This window comes from Pseudophryne corroboree, chromosome 4 (genome assembly GCF_028390025.1).
Source record: "Pseudophryne corroboree isolate aPseCor3 chromosome 4, aPseCor3.hap2, whole genome shotgun sequence".
NCBI lineage: Eukaryota > Metazoa > Chordata > Amphibia > Anura > Myobatrachidae > Pseudophryne > Pseudophryne corroboree.
In genome coordinates, this window is record NC_086447.1 from 279,281,665 (window position 1) to 279,304,650 (window position 22,986).

At 42.7% G+C, this 22,986-nt stretch overlaps 1 protein-coding gene across 1 annotated transcript in view; it reads right to left on the reverse strand.

Annotated features, from left to right (window-relative positions):
* Positions 1 to 22,625, reverse strand: part of PPM1L (protein phosphatase, Mg2+/Mn2+ dependent 1L) — a 407,817-nt gene extending 385,192 nt beyond the window's left edge. The window contains exon 1 of the mRNA XM_063916170.1: positions 21,682 to 22,625. Coding sequence (XP_063772240.1) covers positions 21,682 to 22,080 — 399 coding nt within the window. The 5' untranslated portion in view covers positions 22,081 to 22,625. The remainder of the gene's footprint in view (positions 1 to 21,681) is intronic.
* Between the last annotated feature and the right edge of the window lie 361 nt (positions 22,626 to 22,986).

Consider the following 22,986-nt stretch of genomic DNA (forward strand, 5'->3'; position numbering starts at 1 on the left):
ACGCAGATTACCTATAGACACTTCATTGTTAATAACCAAAATTGGTGTGAAGTTACTGCACTATTAGGCGCTTGTCCCCTCCTTGTTTCTCCAGATTTATTTGTCACTAAACCTAGTGACACCTTGAAGGACTGAGCTGCCGTCTGCAGGGTATCCTGTGGAACCAGAGTGCAAGTTTGACAAATCCAAGACATTTCCTGAATATACTATACTGGTTAAGAAGGGAAGTAGCGCACCAACCACACTTTTGATCCATATATATATATATATAATGATGTGGGGACCGGCACTCTCATTACCGCAATATAGCTGCCCCGGTGCCTCCTCAAATGATCAATGGACCATATAAAACCCCCGTGCAGAGTGGCACTGAAGTCCTACGAGTGCCACTCTGCACAGGGGTTATACATATACTAAACACATCCAGCAGCGGCGGCACTCACGGGTCTTACTCACAGTCAATAAAGTGCAAAAAGTGCTTTTATTCCATCACTTTGTGTCCGACGTTTCGGGGCCACAACGCCCCTTTTTCGAGGTGTTGTATCACCTCGAAAAAGGGGCGTTGTGGCCCCGAAACGTCGGACACAAAGTGATGGAATAAAAGCACTTTTTGCACTTTATTGACTGTGAGTAAGACCCGTGAGTGCCGCCGCTGCTGGATGTGTTTAGTATTGGATTGTTCCGGATGGCACCAGGGCATTAATTCATGGTAGGAGAGAGTGCCGATTCAATTCTGCTTGTATATATATATATATATATATATATAGATGTATATATATATATATATATATTCATTTTTTCTTGGACCAAACAGAGTTTAAAAACCACATTAAGACATTCCCAAGGTCACTTTCTAAGTTTCCATAGCTGCTTGCAAAGTTACAAAAACAGAGCAAGAAGAAAAAAACAAAACAAAAAAGAGGAAAAGGAAAAAAAAAGTCCCACTCTGTAGAAGAAAACAAAAGCTATACTAAACCTGATATAGTGGCTGAGAGCTCAGACAGACAATAACAAACTGAGAGATGCTCATAAATCATGAATTTTTATTTATTTTATTTTTTTTGGTATCATTCCATGAAATTTATACTTGTTCTCACCAATTTTCTTACCTCAGTTGCTCAGCCACATGTGTGCAGAGGACAATGCCTCAATTATATGAAATGACAGAATTAACAATGACTTTACAGTCACTATTTCTTTACATATTTTACATATCCTCTTGTGACACTTGTCCTGATTCAGAGATTGATGCAAATGCCTTCACAGTTGTGAATTTGCACATAGCAACTGTGCAAAGAGTCATTTTGACTGCATACGAGATCGCAGTTGCAGGCAGGTACACGGCCAAAAACGGGCACAACACACCTCCATTTGAGTGTCTGACAGCCCCCTTTACAACTCCCAATCACTTTGCAAATAAATCCTCACTGCAACCACTGTAGCAAAACTATCACAGCACATGCGCAGTGCCACTTACTGTATACACATGCGCAGTGCCACTTACCGCATACACATGCGCAGTGCCACTTACCGCATACACATGCACAGTGCCACTTACCGCATACACATGCACAGTGCCACTTACCGCATACACATGCGCAGTGCCACTTACCGCATATACATGCGCAGTGCCACTTACCGCATACACATGCGCAGTGCCACTTACCATATACACATGTGCAGTGCCACTTACCGCATACACATGCGCAGTGCCACTTACTGTATACACATGCGCAGTGCCACTTACCGCATATACATGCGCAGTGCCACTTACCGCATACACATGCGCAGTGCCACTTACTGTATACACATGCGCAGTGCCACTTACCGCATACACATGCGCAGTGCCACTTACTGTATACACATGCGCAGTGTCAAAAAAAGAAAAAAGAAAATCACTCCACTGCATACAAAATTAACATTGTGCACATCTCAGACTCATTAATAGTAGCACTAACACAGGGATTTATTTTCCCTTTCACTAAAATCTTTCTTTGCGGAGATGGTTTTCACATAGGTTGACAGGGTCTATGGTCAACAGGTATACAAGGTTGACTTGGTCAGAAAGTTGACAGGTAAAAAATAGACAGTGCCTAAGGTTGACAAGTACAAAATATTGGCATGACAATGGTCAACACAAGTTTTGGGGGGAACATGTTTTTTCAACATTTGCTTGATTTGCTAACGACACAAACTACGATTGGGAGTAGTAACCTATCCCAAAGCATGGTGAGCTTAATAAGCCGCCGAGAGTACACGATTCTACTGATTGTGCTTAGATATGGTTAAACATACAAATGGACAATCCAATTTAAACAAAATCTGGTGTCAACCTTTTTTTGCACCGACCGCTGTCATGTCAACCATTTTACCCTGTCGACCTTACCCACTATATACCCTTTCACTGTCAACTTTTAGACCTGGTCGACCTCATGTATGGCAACTATATTGGGTAGACCTAATGACTGTTTATCTAGACAGTGTAGATCTTCTATACAACACCTGCTGAGACATTGTAAATCTTCTGGTCCAGATGGACTTCACCCAGGGGTTCTTATGGAGATAAACGCTGAACTAGCAAGGCCTCTATGTTTGATTTTCTATGATTCAGTTACATCAGACATGGTACCAAAGGACTGGGGTACAGCAGAGGTAGTGCCAATATTTAAAAAGGGAATTAAAACTCATCCTGGTAACTATAGACCGGTAAGTCTGACATCTATAGAGGGGAAAATATTGGAAGGTATAATAAGGGATAGCATACAGGAGTACTTGGAGACCTCCAAGGTTATTAATATGAATCAGCATAGTTTTGTGAAGGAAAGATCATGTCAAACCAACTTAATTAGCTTTTATAGAAAGTGAGCAATAATCTCGACCAGGGAAACGTAGTGGATGTGGTCTATTTAGATTTTGCTAAAGCTTTCGACACAGTGACACATGAGACTGATTTTCAAATTAAGAGAGCTTGGTTTAGGAAACACTAATTGTACTTTGGTAAGTAATTGGATGGATAACAGGGAACAGCGAGTGATGGTAAATAGGATGTTTTCCAACTGAGCCTCAGTATTCAGTGCAATAACTCAAGGGTCCGTACTCAGCATACTATTGTTCAACATATTTATTAATGATCTAGGATGAGGTCATTAATAACTTTAATGCATCTTACAGCTGTCCACATAGCTCTCTAAGCGGATTCGCAAACTGTGCTAATTTATCAAGCTCTGAAATGGTTAACTTAACAAACATGCAGTTAAAGCCCTCTCAGGATAAGGCTATGACAACTTACCAGGATGCAGAATATGGATATACTATTCTCTTCCTTGTGCAGGCAGCCTGCAGCTGTGTGCTACGTCAGTTACACTTACAGCGAAATAGGTCTTGAGATATAACTATCTATGTATTTATATATGCATACATGTAGAACTATGTGTTCGGACATGCAATATGTAATAGATATACCACTCCTGAGTGTGCGATCACGGTCTGATGCACAAGGCCGAATGCCTCTTGCGTTCAACCACCCAAAGCGTGCGTATATTAGAGCGTGACCGCACACCAAAGAGTGGTATATCTATCTTATAAAATGGTCCCTGTTGTGACAAAATAGTTCTGTGTGAAGATAATGTAGGGTGATACACAGGGGCGGATTGGGATTGAAAACCAGCCAGGGAAATTTATGGAAGCAGCCCTAATAGAGGTGGGGTCTGTTGAGGGGATGGAGTCTGTCAAGTGGGCGGGATTACTGCTCAGAAAGCCTGATTACAGGTATGCATGGAAAGTGCGTGCCGCAGGCTTCGTGGGGAAGGGGCGTGGCCACATAATAGTGCCAATTCACATTACACTATACAGTAGTGCCGCTTATACACATTACGCCAGATAGAACAGTGCCAATTCACAATACACTACACAGTAGTGCCGCTTATACACATTACGCCAGATAGAATAGTGCCAATTCACATTGCACTACACAGTAGTGCTGCTTATACACATTGCGCCAGATAGAACTGGCACTCCAACTTTATCTGTAATTTTTGCATGATGCCGCAATGAACAAAAAATTCCCCAAAAATAAAAATGTTTTTGTCTCCATAGTTCATACACAGTACCAAGGAGTACATTTCTCCAAAAACACTTCTTTGAACAGTCACAACCATTGCAACTTTATTATATGATATGAGCCAAGATGTTTATTTTAATAAGTAACCGATGTAAAAGAAATGTTTCAGTCAGTAAACTGGTATAAAAAAGAAAATCTGGGTAATAGAGCCAGTGGCTAGAGCGCCATTAAGTTCCTTTAAAGGTTCCTTCTAGAACATATTACGCAATACCCTATTTGTTTCGAGAACAGAATTACAAGAAAACAAAAATACATTGTAATAGAAGAATTTATTTACTGACACTTATTTATATAATGTCATTATATTCTGTTGCACTTTAACATTGGGAACAAAAAGAGAATGGGGAATACCAGACAGAAAGGTAAGAGTGCCCTGCTCACAAGCTTACACTCTATAGAATTATTGGGTTTATGCAATAAACTCTTGCAAATGACAGTGCTGGAAGGTTATCATATACTGTATGCATGACAATCTACGTCTTTCATGCCAATAACTATTACAATTGTCAATACTCCCTCAGAACATTTGTGAGCAATTTTAGTGTAGACCTTCCAATGATCAATGCAACAATCATCCAGACCTTACGTTCAGAAACAAATAACTAACTAAAAGATAAAAAGATGCAGGTACATACACGCCATAGTACAAAATGGAACAATCACATTTAAATGCTATGGTAAAAGCTCAAAATGGATGATAGAGATATATTTGCTTTCTTTATAAAACTGTATTTGCAATATAAAAAGTCTCCTGTTTGCTGGAATGGAGTGTCAGCTACTCACTTAACAGGCAGGTTGAGCACAAGACATATACATCTGCTGGAGTGAAAGTTCTATTACATTATCCCTTCATGCAGATGAAACCAAATCAAGTAGATGGAGACAAACGTCGTCTTCAATATAGTATAAATCTCAGTGATCTAGGCTGAATTACATGACTTATCAAATGACCAATAAAACCCAGAGGAAGCCCAGAAAACAGAGGAAGCTGGAGAAGCAATTGCTGCCAGTAATCTCACCAATGGAACTATATTATTTTGTAGGATTGAAAGTGAGAACTTATGTAATGAACCACCAATATAAGGCAAAACATACAATTTTATGTCTGTAGACCAATCTCAGAATTCAAAAGGCCAACAGAGCCAGTAGCAGGCGCAACAAAAAACATATCCACATAAGGCCAATTCATTTAGTAGGTCAGATATACGTATACTCAACACCTTATATGATAGAGAGCAGGGATGGCCAATTTTGGTCCTCAGGCACCTAAAACAGTTCACGGTATCCAGATCACATAGCTGATGCACACAGAGGTGCATTTATTACTACATCAACCCCTTCTTAACCAAGACACCTTATGCCTTAGAAAATGGGTAGGCTAGCACACTTAGGGGAAGATGTATCAAGTTGCCCACCATACCAACCAACCAGCTTCTAGCTAGTATTTATAAAGTGCATTCTTTAAAATGATAGTTATAAGCTGACTGGAAAAGTTGTCTACAGCAACCACTCATTGGGCCTAATTCAGAAAGGACTGCAAATTCTGCTAATTAGCAGAATTTGCAGTCCTTTGGATTACATGCTGGGGGCCACCCATCGCTGGGCAAGGCCGCCCAGCATGCTGACAGGCGCCTCCCCCAGTTCAACAAGCAGAAATTGCAAATGCATCACAATTTCTGCTTGTTAGCAGAAACTGAGGAAGCCTCCTGCTGGCGCAGGTCATGCAGCCGCCGTGACCACGTCCCCGACATGGCCCGCTTGGCCACCTGCGCCCCCCGTTTTCACCGCACTGCCCTGGCAACGCTCCATTTCCTCCCTGGAAACGGAGCATTACCTGCTCCGCCTCTGCCTGATTGACAGAAAGAGGCAATCGAATTTTCTGCGCCCCCCCCCCCCCTTTGGCAGAAAATGCGGCACATGTGCAGGATGGGCGCTGCGCATGCGCCCGCATCTTTTTCTCAAAATTTGCGGTTGGATCACACACTGTGACCCAACCTGAATTAAGGCCTTTTTTGTCCTCTATTCCGAGAGCTTTTTTTTCTCTGCTGTAATATATCCCCCGTCTCTCTGTTATCTCCTTTCTTCAACAGAGGAGACCAGTATCAGTGGATGTAACGGAAGTCAGAAAAATGCATTTATGAAAGACACAGTGCAAATGCTGATTTGTGACACTGTGCAGCGTCTTCTGTGCAAATGCACCTGTTTTAGGATTTTGTAGGAAGAGATGGCAATTTTTGTGGTTTTGTGATGGAAGAGTCGTGTGGTCTGAGTGTGGCTCACTGTGTACAGATCAGATAAGTCAATGTGATCACTTTTGCATGTCAGTGGGTAAATGATATTTCATTTTGTGGTTTGTGGATTTTTCAAGGAGCTAGAGGAGTGTGGGGAAAATCAGAGCTGGAATAAGGACGGCATGGGTCTGAAAATGATCTAGGTCCTATTGTGAGAAACAGTGGAGCTGTGACAAATGCTATGTGGGTGTAGCCCAGGTGGGATTTAAGGTTAAGACACCTGTAGGCAATGCTGCCCTCTGCCCAATTTTATTATTTTCATTGTTTGGTTATAAGTCCGCATTTCACAATTGGCAATTTTGGACTACCAGTACTAAAACAAGCATCCAAGTGCCACGCCACATCAAGTGGCAACCCTAGGCTTGTGCCTTACGTTCCTAATGGGAAATTCACCAATGGTGCGGCCAGTTCCCTGTGAGCCTGTACACCATGAGCATTGTAACTTTTATTCTTGGACACCTTACCCCCTTAATGTCAACTCAGTCCCCTTATTTAACTTATCTCTCCAGGTCCTGGCAGGAGCTTGTCCGTCGGCATCTGCTTCTGCCGCTGCCAAGTTCAACTCCATCACGTGTAGTGAGGGCTGGCCCAGCAGTGATGTCACCAGCCCCGCATTGCCACTCAAAAAGGTAAGCTGCCTCCAGAGTCCGGACATAGGTGTACGAAGCTCTGGAGGCATCCCGGGGGGGGCAGAGTCTAGCAGTTTGGCCATCCTTGCCCTACACAATGAGCCTCAATGTTTCCCTATATACATAAAAATAGAAATATTGCATCATTTTCGGAGAAAAAATAGAAATATAATTTGAATACTTGGCTTATGCCCGAACGTGTGGCAAGCTGGGTGGCTGGTCAACATCATGCTGACATGATGATGGGCTATTTTTATGTGGGGCCTGGAGCTGTAGTCACATATGCCTCATTGCTAATCTGGCCCTGAAAAGACGCATTTACAGAAGGAATCATCATTTTACAGGAGGAAACCCAACCTTGTCTTAAACTTTAATTGGGACTTATTTTGCAACATCTTTACAAAAAAAGTACATTGTTATTCAGACTTAATATTCAAACACACCAAAGTGACACGTAATAAATCCACAATATACTGTATATATAGCAGTGTGTACTTTATGCAGCACCATTCATTAGCAATTTCATACTTGGGACAACCAGTTCAGTTTTGCTAGCATTACAATGTATTTTATTTATTTGCAAGCTGTTATTAGCAAAACGATAACATTTTCTTGTTATTCATAACATGACAAAGGTTGTTAATGAAAATTCAGTCTTCAATGTACTCATCAGGGAAGAATGATACAGTACTATAGGTCTAAAATTTGAAGCTCAGGCAGACGAAAAAATACTGACTGCAATACAATGGCACAGATGGTCATTTACGTACATAGCAAGAAAAACATTGTATAGAGACTTTATTCACCCCTGAGTCAACTTTTCTGGATTGACAGAAAGGGAATACAAATGTATCAATCCAGAGAAGCAGATGTAGAGGTAAAAAAAAAAACCTCTATACAATGTTCCTTTAATTCAGTAGCATTACTAGGGAGGTGTGGGCCCATGTGACACTATACGAAGGGGTGACACAAAAATGCTGGAGCGCCTGCCGCAATAGATGATATGTACGCTTGGCTCTCCTTGGCTCCCCTCCTCCTGTTCTAAGTGGCTGCTGTAACTGGGGGCAGAGGGAGCACTAGCTATGGGATAAATATAACTGGGGTGGGGGACACCTGGTTTTAGGATAAAGGCAACTGGAGGGGAGGGTGCATTAGTTACAGGATAATTGTAACGGGGGGAGAGGGAGCACTAGGTATAGAATAAATGTAATTGGGGGGGGGGGGGGTTTGGCTATAGGATATATGTAACTGAGGGGTGGGGGCACTGGTTATATGATAAATGTAATTGGGGGAGAGGGGGCACGCTATAGAGTAAATGTAACTGGGGGGAAAGGGGGCACTAGCTATAGGATAAATGTAATGGGAGGGGGAGAGGGAGCACTAGCTATAGGATAAATGTAATGGGGGGGCACTGGCTATAGGATATATTTAACTAGGGAGGGGCACTGGTTATATGATAAATGTAACTGTGGGGGAAAGGGGGCACTGGCTATAGGAAAAATTCAACTGGGGAGAGAGGGGGCACTGGCTATGGGATAAATGTAACTGTGGGGGAAAGGAGGCACTGGCTATAGGATAAAATGTAATTGGGGGGGCACTGGTTATATGATAAACGTAATTGGAGGAGAGGGGGCACTGGCTATAGAATAAATATAAATGGAAGGAGAGGAGTCTCTGCTTATAGGAAACATTTAACTAATTTGAGATAGATGGTTTGGCTTGCTCTAGGATAAATGTAACTGGTGGAGGGGGCATTGGTTATAGAATGAATGCATAGGATATTGTAATGAATTTAAATGTATTATTTTGCTAGCTGTTCTTGTCATTACTACTGCCATTACATTCAGTGATATTTTGGCAATTACGATTTATGAATAACATTAGCACAAAATTAATATAAAGGATTCTGTATGGTCTGATACGGGAGGAGGTTTACGGGGGGATGCTGCCACGGGGGTGGTTCAATTGTTTTGGGCGTCTATTTTTCCCATTTAAATGGCCTGTTTAGATGCCCAAATAATTATTCACGATCTACTGTTTTTGGGCACCCATGCATATTGCACATGTCGCACCCAAACCGACAGGGTTTAGGTGCGTAAAAGGCTAAACCCATCTAAAGTCATGTTTTGGTCGTCCAAACTCCTGTTAGGATGCCCAAAGCACTGACTTAGCGCACAGATTTTCTCCCTTCTCGGTAGGCTGCGAGAAGAAATGTCATCCCCACAGCTAACGGGCGTCCAAACAGAACAACAATAGAAAGGATCTGTTTTGTGGTAGCCGCGGGGGGAAAAACGACTGAATCATTCCCATGAGTTAGTGCAATGGGTGACACCAGCCTTAGTGAAGCAACTACTTTCATTGAAGATTTTTTCACCCCTTTACACTTGCGCTGATAAAGTAGCTGGGACTAAGTAACTGTAAGTATAAAATCCAATTGCTAAAGGCTACTTGGAAGCTGCTCGCGTATATCATATAGATGGGAAGTAAGTTAATGTTTTTTCTTATATTTACATCGAAACTCTCAAACAAGACAAAAGATTTAACTCCCTGCAGGAACATTTAATGAGCCTTTCATAACTACACATCCTATTTAAGGCTGCAACATTATAAGATGTTCTTTGCAAATGGACTTTTCAGGGCACAAATAAAAGCTTTTCTCTCACCAAAGCACTTCCTCGGTGCCTGCAGCCTATCTATGCCTCAAGCACAGGCCATTTACAAAAATAAACTAATTTCTCCCAGCAGTTACATACATGACGCAGTTACATACATGACAGGAAGGAGATTGTGAATGACAGGAAAGTGTGATGTTGCAATATTACAACTATATCTCCCCTCCCCCCCCATCTACAGCTTATTTAACAAACTTAAAAAGGAATAATTAATGTTAAATAGTCTTTATCAGGGTTCCTCTATTCCTCATACCGTCCTGTTCTGCTACCGTGTAAGTACAAATTGTAACTGTACAGCTACTCCATTAAAAAAGATTAAAGCTGCACTACCACCTACGGTATGTATCATATTTTACTCATGCACCTCTAACAGAGAACCAGCAAATAAATTAAGAAAACCAACTTTAAATGTCAGTGTAGGAGTAGGAAAACGAATTAGTTGTTTGCCCCTTGTGATTGGTCCTCCAGCTAACCCCCGTCTCTCCCCATTTTTTGTGGTCATTGCTATATGTAAGCTTCCTATAAAATCCCTTTAATCCAGGACACCTATGACTTACACAGGTTCTGTGGCTGACTACACTCAAGCCTGCATTTCACCTGCTTTTAGTCAACCACGGACCTTGTGTCGGGTTGGGGCTGAAATGCCAGCCGTCGGGATGCTGGCGATCAGAATACAGACCATGGCATCCCAATTATTAGAATCCCGACAAGAGTCGGGTAAGTATACTTAACCTTCTGACCGGATCCTCTTGCGTAAATCAGGTGTCCTGAATTAAATATTAGATATTATGGCAAGTCTAAGTGACTAAGTAAAAGCACTTTACAAAAATATTTAAAAAATGAAGATTTTTTGTTGTTTGTTCTTTTAGGAACAGGGATACAGTTATAATGTATAATACCAACCTAAGTAAAAGTTAGTGTATCATACTTTTCATTATCAGACTAAATCAGTGTTTTCCAAACCCAGTCATCTTGGCCCACTCACTGTCCAGGTATTAAGGGTATCCTTACATCAGCACAAGTGACTTCATTACTTCAGTCAGTTTGATTTACCCCACTGTGCTGAAGTCTGGATATCCATAATGCCTGGCCTGTCAGTGGCCAATGAGGAGTCAAGACTGGGTTTTGGAAACCCTGGACTAAAATTATAATTATTACTGCAACAATGCTATAGTAACACAAACCAATTCAAATGACAACAATATATATTACTGAACCATGGGGGTAATTCCAAGTTGATCGCAGCTGGAAATTTTTAGCAGTTGGGCAAAACCATGTGCACTGCAGGGGTTGGCAGATATAACATTTGCAGAGAAAATTAGATTTGGGTGGGTTATTTTGTTTCTGTGCAGGGTAAATACTGGCTGCTTTATTTTTACACTGCAATTTAGATTGCAGATTGAACTCACCAAACCCAAATCTATCTCTCTGTGCACATGTTATATCTGCCTCCCCTGCAGTGCACATGGTTTTGCCCAACTGCTAAAAAAATTCCTGCTGCGATCAACTTGGAATTACCCCCCATGTATATTGGTGCAAGACAAAATGCATCCTGAGGGATCAAATTTACCTTCTTCATATGACATTTTCTTTAAACAGCATGACACTTGGGATACAATGCTAATAATAATCAAATATAGCAACATTCATGTACAATATTATGTGTCTCAGGGACAATTTGATCAAAATGAATTGATCCAAGCTTCAAAACAAGCATAAATTGCAGGATATCTAGCAGTGACGTGCGGTGGGGTGAGGAAGGTGAGGCAGAGCCTTTCCTGTCATACTAATGTTTGTGCCAGAGTTTTGACTGCATAAAGTATATAAAAAATACAAAGAATATGTTTGAAATATCTTCTTTGCATTATTCTAAGAATTTTTATAGCCAAAATGCTGGAGTAAAAAGTCTATGGCTGGTGAGGCAGTGCCTCACCTGGCTAACTTTTCCGCACATTTCTGATCAAAACTCACCAAATTTCAAGGAGTTTATACTGCTGCACCTGTGTATAATGCCCAGATGTACGCTTTGGCTCATATATTGCATGTAAATCTGGCTCTGGTGCTAGTCAGTGCCTCCTGAGCTAATTAGCTCACCGCACGTCCCTGATATCTAGTCATTAAGGAGCGCTGAATTATATTATTGCTGATGAAGCAATAATATAATTATTGCATATAGCAATATTCAAGCTCCATCTCTCAGATTTGAATGCAGAATTTCTTCTTAGAATAGCTTATTATAAAGATATATATTTCATTGACTACATTTAAAAATTCAGTTTAAAAGGCACTAAATTATACTGGAATTGATGCATTCGGCACAGCTGCCACTTGACACAGAGGATGACCTGTGCAGGATCCTGTCTTGGGACCTCAGTTGTTGCTCTCTGCTATCACCTGTAGCACACGACCCACCCCATACAAGGTGCACGTACACATGGAGCAAGTACAGCAAGTCATGACTCTCCAACGCAATTCATTCAGTAATCTCTAACTGGGTATTTAACTCAATCATTCTAAATATTAAATGTTGTTTTCCTAGAAATTCAATTAGTTACAGTAATTTACAACGGGCTAATCAAAGCAGCAAGCTATTCAATTAGCACTGATGGCAGCGGTTAACAGGGATTTTTTTTCAAGCGTAAGCAAGCTCGAAAAGAAATTCCCGATAAATAGCCTGTTTTCGGGTGCCGCAACTATGTCAACACATAGGTCCGGGAATTTGTCACGGATTCTATAGGCTAACACCCATTAGTTAGTTTTACCAGGCGAGAAAAAGAGGTTCTAATTGAATAGCCCCAGGCGGTAAAGCTAGAGACTACCATCCTTTATCACACCCGGTAAATTATTGGGGCTAACTGAATTCCCCCTTAAGGTATTAACATACATTATTCAAATTATAGCATAAAAGTAACCTTTCATAAATAGTTCAAGGCAGTTGTGCTAAAGACATTTTGGATGTTGTTTGTGCAAATGTTTCAGGTAACTACAATAACTGCTCCAATGCTTACACAGCCATGTCATCCCATTTTTCCAGGAAGGCATATTAGACTGATCTCTTGCAGCAGCTGAAGGAAATTTAAAGCACTCACGCCAAACAACAGCAAAAAATAAATCAATGAAGGGCTTTGCACTTTCTTTCTGATAAGCAATATCCAAAATGAACTCACCTGGTCAAATAAAATGTGATTTCTCAGGAGCCACAAAAGAATTAGCAATCACACAATGAAGAAACAAATCAACACAAAGCAACTAATATCCAGCACTTCTCTTCCACTTCTCACACAGTTCATGCATGGCTAAATGGGATCCGGTCTTTAGGTCGACAGTAAGTCGACATGTTTTTTTTTTTTCATTTTTAGAACTTTTTCATACTTTACAATCCACGTGGACTACAATTGGGAAAGGTAACCCGTGCTGAGCGAAGTGGCAGCGGAGCGAGGCACCTTGCCCGAAGCATGGCGAGCGAAGCGAGGGGACACGGTGCACTAACTGGGATTCCCGGTCACTGTACGGAGAAAGCAACACCAAAACAAGTTTAAAAAACCTCATGTCGACCTTTTCTCGTGTTGACCTAGATTCCCTGTCGACCTAGAAACAAGGTCGACCTACTTACTGTTGACCAACAGTGGTCGACCTAGACACTGTTGACCTAAGTCTTATCTACCTAACATACCACACCCTGACTAAATATGTACCATTTAGCCCATGGCATTCTTTCAATGGACATTACAGGTCACTGGAGACAATGCATGTAAATAATAACTGTTGGCACCTCTCTTTGCTATTGATGCCAAGGGATATACTGTACGCCTACCATCTTCAAAATATCCTACTGGCTTATACATTTGGCCGACTAGCTCCTATGCTCTGCTGTACATCTATGTCCCCCTAGTATGCTTGTGTAAGCAGCTATCTGGTATAGAGCGTGCACCTACTGTATGCTTACTCTCAAATAGTCAGAACAACATTTTGCAATAAATACATTATTTTAACATCAATGATTCCTACTTCTTTTAGATTTCTCCCATAGGCGGTAGTATACTACCTATTGTGATTGCAAATCAGAAAGTACTGATTTCAGCAGCCATGTACTGTACTTATTGTTGACAAATATGCCTAACGTCTGTACTCTGACACTTGCCTAGTAGGAAGATGGTGGGACACCATACTCTGTGTCTGTTTAGAGTAGGTATGTCCATCTGCTTAGGTATAGAGGACCACATTTTTGAGCACCTACATAGTGGAGGGCCAGACTACACGAAGGCATGGAGTAAAGCCAAAAAGTAACTAGCATGGGCAGCCCTGTGAACACTGGTAAATGGTACGCATAGAACAGTGGGCCTAAATCAGACTGGAACGCTGCAGCACCAGTGATCGCAGTCTAAAGCCCTTTGAGGAGTGTGCCTGCGCAGCGGGCGCCCCCAGGAGGCCCAGTGAGATGCTAAGAGCATCTCAGGGCTGTGATCGCCTCTGTCTGATTGACAGGCACAGGAAGTCGCGGGGCGAGAGGGGGCGTGCCAACAGTGTTAGAACGCTGTTGGCGGGGCGTGGTCCGGTCAATGCAGGTGTGTCCATACCGTTGCAGTGGCGTGCCGCGGGGGCGTGCCGTGGCGGCGTGCCACGACAGCTGCGTGACGTCACACGCAGCTGCTGCGACCTGGGACGCGGCAGGTAGCTGCCTGCCAGCATAACTAGGCTGCACAGGCTGGGAGCTACTCGGCAGGTGCAAAAGCAACACCGCCGTGCGATGCTTTCACATCCGCGTGGGGAGGGGGCAGGGCCTGACCTGTGGGGCGGACTAGCTCTGTGTTGGGCGTCCCCCCGCATGTCTGAGAAACTGATCGTAGATGTGCTAAATTTAGCACATCTACAATCAGATCTGAATCACCCCCAGAGCACATTATAATACAAGAATAGCCATTTAACATGCATATTACATAAAATGCAAGGAATATACACATACATACTGCATCCTGCACAGCATTGCCAAATATTTAATAAACTTCGCAGTAAGAGAAAAATTAAACACACTGCATAGTAGATCAATATAGTGCAGTATCTAGTGTAACAGCCTAAAAGCTCACCACATACTGCACAGTCTCATGCCCCCCATTAACACACCTTACCCATCTAATCACTGTGCCTTATAGCAGTGAAGCCACATTTCAGCTTTAAGTGTGGTCAAAACGTTATGCCCACCACAATTCTTTCCACGCCATTACTCTTTTTTGACCAATACAAGCTTTATTTCTACAGCATTAAAATATATGACAACCAGTTAATCACTGTACGCTCCTGGTATCCTACTGATCCCCACAGTTCTATGCCCACCAGTATAACCCTGTGTCCAGTGTATTAGACTCACCTGAATATCACATACATACCAGCTCCATTACAACCTACTTCTTGTTCCCATATTGTAGTCTAATGCAATCACATGCACCAATTACTAGCCCCATGCCTAACAGTGTCATGCCCATCGTCCATAAATCTGTGTCTACATTAGTAACCAACAGTGGGCTATAGAACCCTGTTGCCCAAATTTACAGCCTCGTGTCTTAACGTTTATTGTGACTCTATATAAAAATCTAGCACACATTTAGGGAAATATTATATATAATTAAAGTATTAAATAGAATTCAAAATGTATTACTGTGATAGCCTGTCTACACATGTCATCTTAAATATCAGAGCCAACCAAACTTATACATAGCTTATGATAACAGGGGCTAGTATGGTGTAATAAGCACATAGATGGTTCCAAAGATTTTAGGGCAAGAGCTTATATATTAATCTATGTGAAATCAAGTACTATACAGCAGGTGCAGCTATTATTGTATATACAGTATTATCAGTAAAACATAGGTACTTATTTGAACAGTAATGTCTTTGCTAAAAGAAAAAACCTGGGTTGAATATAACAAATACATAAATCATGAGACTGACAAAATTTCTTGTGGTGGTTTTTTTTTTAAATACATATGCAATATAAATTCATGGCAGATCTTAACCACTGTGTCATAAATTCAACAGGTATACTGGAAGAGGTACAGTATGTAACACAGCAGTAACTGCTTCTTTTCAGGGTTGTCCACCATGAGACATATATCAAGAACACTATGTTTTACTCATATCACACCATACAGTTCAGAAGATATTAGGGCAAGAGCTTATATGTTCATCCCTGTGAAATCAAGTCCCTTTAGACTGTAAGCTCTCACGAGCAAGCAACCTCTTCTCTCACTTATATCATCATCTCCTCCCCACTGCCTATGTACAATGGCACCTAACCCTTGAGTTCTACAAACCTACGTCTTATTTGAGTATTATGACTGCTGACAGAGAAATGTCTATAGACCACAACCATGGCAATGTTTTGTACTGTAAGTCACTTTCTTCTTATTTGTTTGGTTTTTTTTTGTACTGTTTCTGTCTTTTGTAAAGCACTGGGGACCCCTTGCAGCACCATATAAAGAATATAATAATGATATTATTTTATTTTATTATCAGTTCATGTTTGGGAAGGCTAGTGTCCTTTGTCTGCAAAGAGTGTAACAGAATTGTACTAGGAACATGGTCAGCAATCATGTAACATTGGGGGTCGAAGTACTCTAAGGATGGGTACACACTTTTCGATATATCATTCGATAGAAAAAAGACATATCACTAGCAGATGGACGGATGTGTACACCAGATACAGTGGTGTGCAAATTAGTTGGGACAAGCACCTTTTACCCAGAATGTAAAATAAAAGCAGGCAGAAACTAGAAATACTGCACGTTTGCTATAATTTGGGTACAATAGGTTGTAAGCTTACTTTATGGAGTTATTAGGGCCACATTTAGCTCTGCATTTTTAGTCTTTTGGCAGATTTCGTGGCGGAAACATTGGGACAGTCAATACTTGTGAATTTGGGTGACGTTCATTTGAAAGTTCAGTCATGGATATTGCAGATTCCAAGAGAGCTCATGTAATCGCTGATGCAGTTGACACTGGAAAATCAAGAATCATTTCTTTAATGAAGGAGATCGGTTCCATGGAAACTTAACAAAAAGGTCATCATGGATGGAAATGAAAGACTACAGCACAGGATGACAAGGTTTTAATCAAAAATAGTGTTATAATCCCGGGGAAGACCAGTGTTGCTCTTCAGAGAGACCTTCATTGGCTGGTTTTCATGTAGACAGCTCAACAAGCCGCAGGCTCATGGAAGTGGGTTGCAGAGCCAGGAGACCTCTGAAGAAGCAACTTCCGATGGATGCCATGAAGAAGAAAAGGCTGATGTGGGATAAGCAGCACAAGAATTGGACAGCAGAGGACTGGAAGAAAGTGGTGTTCACTGATGAAAGTCACATGAGGTTCATCGGTACCTCATCAACGTTGTCAGATGAAGGAGAAGCACTACTTCAGGGACACATTGTACAGTTGTTCAAAGACATATCAGATCGACCCTGCAGTGCAGCCGATGACAATATATCATCCATATATATTGGTACATCTGGCTGTATGTATGGCTGACAAGCCAGCCTTGAGATAGGTTGGCCGCAGCAGCCAATGAAAAGAAGATCACAAATGGACGTGTGTATTCAAATGACTCTACTGCTAGACATATCGAGCTGCAGATTTGTAAGTGTGTAGACGTAAGATTTTTAAGTGTGTAGATCCTTTGCAATCTGGTGGACCATTATGCAATAGGGAGCATCTATCCTTGTGTATCAATGCCTATTTCCCTATAGATTATATGCTTGTGAGCAGGGCCTTCCTACCTCTATGTCTGTCTGTTTTTGCCCAGTTTTGTTCTGTTACTGTTGTTCTAATTGTATAGCGCAATGGAATATGCTGCGCTATATAATACCCCTTTTCCACTAGAAGTCTCGGGTCTGACCCGGGATTTGGAACACGGTTTCAAGTCATGTGAGACCCGAAAGACCCCTTTTCCACAACGGCGCCATCCCGGGAATATCCCGGATTGGCGCTGTTTACACTGCACCTGGGTGAAGGGTCTTCTGGCCAGCACTTGGAGATGACGTCATCTCCAAGCGCCGGGAAAACCAGCAAATCCGGACCCTCAGGGCACGGCCTCGATCCCATTAGGCCACGCCCCCAATGTGATGCTGCCCACCGTCATGCTGGGGGCAAGCCCAGCACTCTGGAAACTGCTGGGCTGCCCCCATCCTTGGCCGGCACACACTGTCCCGGCCAGCGCTGCTGTCTGCATAGCAGGACAGCCAGCAGCGCTGACTGTCACACCCAACCTCCCGACCGCCCGCGGGACACTGCAGTAAGGGAGGTATGGGCTCTTAACATGCTGTAAACAGGTCCCGGGTCGGATGACCCGGGTAACCCATTTACACTACACCCTTACCCGGGTCATTCCCGGCCCCAACCCAGATAGCTACCTGGGTAGGCTTCCTGGATCACCTGACCTTGTTTTTTTCAGAGAGAGCTTTTTCCACTACCAAAAATCCCAGGTAAATGTGCGCCCCCGTGCAAAAACCCCGGGTTTTTTGAGCTAGTGGAAAAGGAGTATAAGAAATTGCTAATAATAATAATAATAATAATAATAATAAGATTGTTTGTATATAAACCTTACTAACTGATAGCTTGATCGGCTGATTGGCCGGACCGCTGATCCATCAGCTACATTTGTACCCAGCCTAAGCGAACGTACAGTATGAAGCACATACGTTCCTGCACAGTGACCAAGTGTCTGGACAACAAATATGATTTCAAAATAAAACATTCAAGTTAAAATGATATACAATATAACGTATATTTCATAAAGTTCAATTCTCAGGTAGTTTGGATAGTCTTTGCTGTTGGAATTCCATTGTAAATCCCAATGATCCTAGTATCTACAATATATACTCAAACACAACCTGGCCCAGCACAATAGTGGCTTTTTGTATCTGGTGACAAGCAGAGGGTCTATCTTCTACAGAAATTTTCCACTTGTCATTTTTGTGGGTCACTGTTGCAAATAACATGGTCTGTCTCTAGCTAATGGTACACAATCATGCATTGTTAATGGACCATGAAAATCTCCCAAGAAATGACATAATTAATCATCAGTCTACCCTGTCTGTTCCCACAGTATAACTATTTTATTGGCCAGGTTTAGAGAAGAATCTTTAGCTTATTGTTTAAGAAGGTCATTTTCATATTTTAGCATACTGGAGGCGTTCTTATACAGTTAGCAAATGTAAGAGACAGTGATACATTATATGCCTACACAATGCAGTCTTTTATGTGTGAAAAATCTTACAATGTAGAGAATAATATGAAGCCTAAAGATTCTGTTGAGTTATTATTTTGAGAATACCGATCTAATAGTACTATTAATACCTTAATTTTTAAATATCTGTTTAGCAAGACCCCTACATTTATACCATGTGTCCACATAAACATAAATAACATTTTATATATATATATATATATATATATACACACACATACACACACATCATTTTCTACCCCATCTGTGTCACCCCTGTCTGTGTGCCCCTCCCCTTTAGAATGTAAGCTTTCACGAGCAGGGCCCTCTTTCCTCCTGTGATTTTACGTCTCTTACGTAACCTATCTTCTTTTCAATACTCCCTTTGATGGCACCAAATCCCTCAGTTTTCTGCCACCCTGATACTTATTTCAGTGCTGTTTACTGACGCAGCTATGTTTATATACCCTGCACATGTCCTATATTGTATTGAATTGTAAGTCGCTGGCTTCATGTTTTGCTTATTTGTTTACACTGTAATTGGACGCTCCGGATCCCATGTGGTGCCATATAAATAAAGGATAATAATAATAATATATGTGTGTGTGTGTGTGTGTGTGTGTGTGTGTGTGTGTGTGTGTGTGTGTGTAAATAAAACCATAAAAGCTAAGCTGACTTTTTTCTTTTATAGCTAAGCATGTTACATAGTTATACAGCTACATAATTAGTGAGGTTGAAAAGAGGCAAAATGCCCATCGGGTTCAACCTGTATTCTGTGTTAAGCTGTTCATACTGTATTATAATGTGGCTGCTGAAGTAATGATTCTTAACACTCCCAGATATTTAATGTCAATATGTTAAATGCTATAGCCATGGATACTTTTTCCAGTTAAAAATGTGTCTAATCTGTTTTTAAATGCATTTGCAGAGTCTGCCATTATTACCCTCTCTGGCAGGGAGTTCCAAATCTTTATTGCCCTTACCGTGAAGAACCCTTTCCTACGTTGTGTACGGAATTTTCTCTCCTCTAGCCTCAACGAGTGCCCACGTGTCCTATACAGAGTTCTTTTAATAAACAAATTCCCTGCTAACTCCTTGTAATGACCCTTTACATATTTGAAGATATTAATAATGTCTCCTCTTAGATGCCTCTTTTCTAGTGTATACATATTGAACGTAGTAAGCCTTTCCTCATACCCAGTGTCTGTAACCCTTTAATCAATTTAGTAGCTCACCTTTGAACTCTTTCTAGTTCCCCAATATCTTTTTTATAATATGGTGCCCAAAATTTAACACAATATTCCAGGTGCGGACGTACCAATGATTTTTACAGTGGCAGGATTACATCCTCGTCCCTTGTCTCAATACCCCGTTTTATGCACGCAAGCACTTTACTTGCCTTTTTTGCTGCATTTTGACATTGTGTACTGTTATTAAGCCTATTATCTATGAGCACCCCCAAATCTTTTTCTACCACAGTTACCCCTATATTTTCCCCATTTAGAGTGTAGGATACAAGCGTGTTTTTTGTCCCAAAATGCATAACTTTGTTATCGAAGGCTTTTGCTAAATCTAACTGCATGTCCTAACTGCATACTTAGTACCATGGTACCGCTGGGATGTAATGGCAGCAATCTACCCTACTGCATTTATTTGGAGGTAAGTAGCCTATACTGTATAATTAAAGGCTAGCGCTGCTCCTCAACTGTAGGAGGGAAATTCAAGTGTTTTGCAGACCAGCCAGCGGCCTGTAGATGCCGCCCAACAGAGCAATTCAAGTGTTGCTGCGTTGGGGCACGCACAGCCGACGGCGCTGACATTACTGTTATGTTGTTTTGTCATTTTAACAGCTGGTAGCTAGTAGCCCTATTAACTGATTTAGTCTGCTGGAGTCATATTTGTTAACGCAATTCATTTTGTTTTTATAAATACAGAAGAGGCAGCAAAGTTAATAATTATCTTTGTTTTTTTAAAGACTATTGCAGAATGACCTATTTTACATGAGCAACTAACACAACAATAAGTTATATAGTTTGTGCTAACGTCACACAAATCATAACAAAGCTCTGTCTGGTAATAAAAATAATAATGGCATCAGTATCATAGAGGTTAGGCGCTATGTTGCCAGTAACAATCATCAAAACACACACAGTCTCTAACATAGTAAGAGAATTCATATTAAAGTAAGCAATCACATTAATAATATACTTCTGTTTAATTAATGGGGATTATAAAGAAAAATATACATTGCAGCATGGTAAACAATCGCCAGAATGTATATGCCACTGGTCCTCAGTGTCAGGTTTGAGTGTGCTGGGGCAGTGTCAGTGTCCTGCACGTGTACTATATTGCAGCAATACACAGGGATAGCAGTTGTTTCTGACATGAACTTCCAGTATACAGACACTGTGTAACAGCGCTGATGCAGCCTCCCAGAGCTGCGCTGGAACTTCATTTAATAACATTACCTAGAATAAACACTGCCCAGCACTTGGGGGCATTAATATTCTGCATCATTAGTGCCCCCAACCAAACAACTGCAGTTCTGGTGCCCACTAAGTAATGTAACCTGCCAGCGCCAGGTACTACTCCCCTGTACCCCTATTACAGCATGGTGTTACACTGCATGGCAAGGGTAAAGGCAATGAGCTGCTGTGGCACTACAAGCTGGTAGGGTGGCACTGGCAAGGTATGCTGAGCTTTGCAGTACTCCCACAACAGCTGGTGACCCAAAGACCCCCTCTGCCGCACATACCTCTCCTCCATGGCCATCGAAGATGCCGAAGATGGACGGGTGGCTCTTGTTGAACAGGTCGGTGATGATCTCGAAGCGGTCCTCCATGTGGTCCCTCCGGCCCTGGATGGAGTACACGGCCACATTGTTACTCTTGAACTCCCAGGTCTTGGAGAACTCCGCCTCCAGCACATCCAGCCCCCCGAGCCGGTCATTCTGCATGATCTCTGCCACCTTCCCCTTCACCATCTGCACGGCGTCCCGGCTGGACTTCACGATGGTCTTCACCTCGTCCGTGTGGAAGAAGTAGCTCCAGAGCGCCAGGCTGATGCACAGGAGGAAGAGGGTCTCCGGCCGGAGTAAGAAGTAGCGCATGATCCTGCCCAGCAGAGACAGCAGAGTCATGGTATCCTCTATCATGGGTGTCCCGGGGGTGGCAGGGGAGGGGGATCACTGCATGCCAGGCTGACCCCTGCCCGCACTCCTCCACGGCAGGGGGGCACAGGTCTGCAGCACCTAACACAAAGGGGCACGGCCAGTGGCAGCCGGAGCACAGCCTGGGCAGGAGATGGTGCCTGGTGTTCCGGCTTCCCCCCGGCTGGGGTGCCCGGCTCTGGTGCGGAGGCTGGGCAGCGGCGGCAGCAGGCGGACAGCTCCTGTCCCCGCTCAGCAGCACCTTGCAGCGCTGTCAGAAGGTGCAGACACCGGCTGTTCTGCTGTGTGTCTCCCCCACACCGGGCACCTCACTGCGCGCACACTGGGGGTGGTCGCTGTGCACGATCCGGACTTCCGCCCGCTGGCCGCACTGTGTAACCCACCCGGGATGGGCAGTGTAGTGTGCGCACCCACTGGTGTCACCCTGCCCACGGTGTGCAAGGATTTATCTACGCGGCGGTCACGCTGAAGAAGAGCTAGAGCCCGGTCTCCCCCCGCACTGCGGCGTGCTAGTGGTACGGTCCGCCACAAGCAGGAACACTGCAAGCGAGGAGGGACAGACAGGAGCCTGTGTGCTAGCAGGCAGCGCAGCGGGACAGTGGGACCTCCCCACAGTACGGGGCATCTGCTGGCCCCTGTCACACGGGCACCCACACCAGGTGCACAGGGCTCTCTGTGTAACCCTATAGCGGCCACTCTGCCCTCACATGTGCCAGATACAGCACAGGGATGCTGTCATAGGGGAGCGGTGACCTCTGCTGATAAACAGGCAAATCTGAAGAGCAAAGGATATTAAAGTCATAGAAAAATAAAGTGTCTTTAGTGTCACCCCATCTCCGCCCCCCTACCCCCAGTACACAATAGATATACATATAATGTGGTTGATATGCC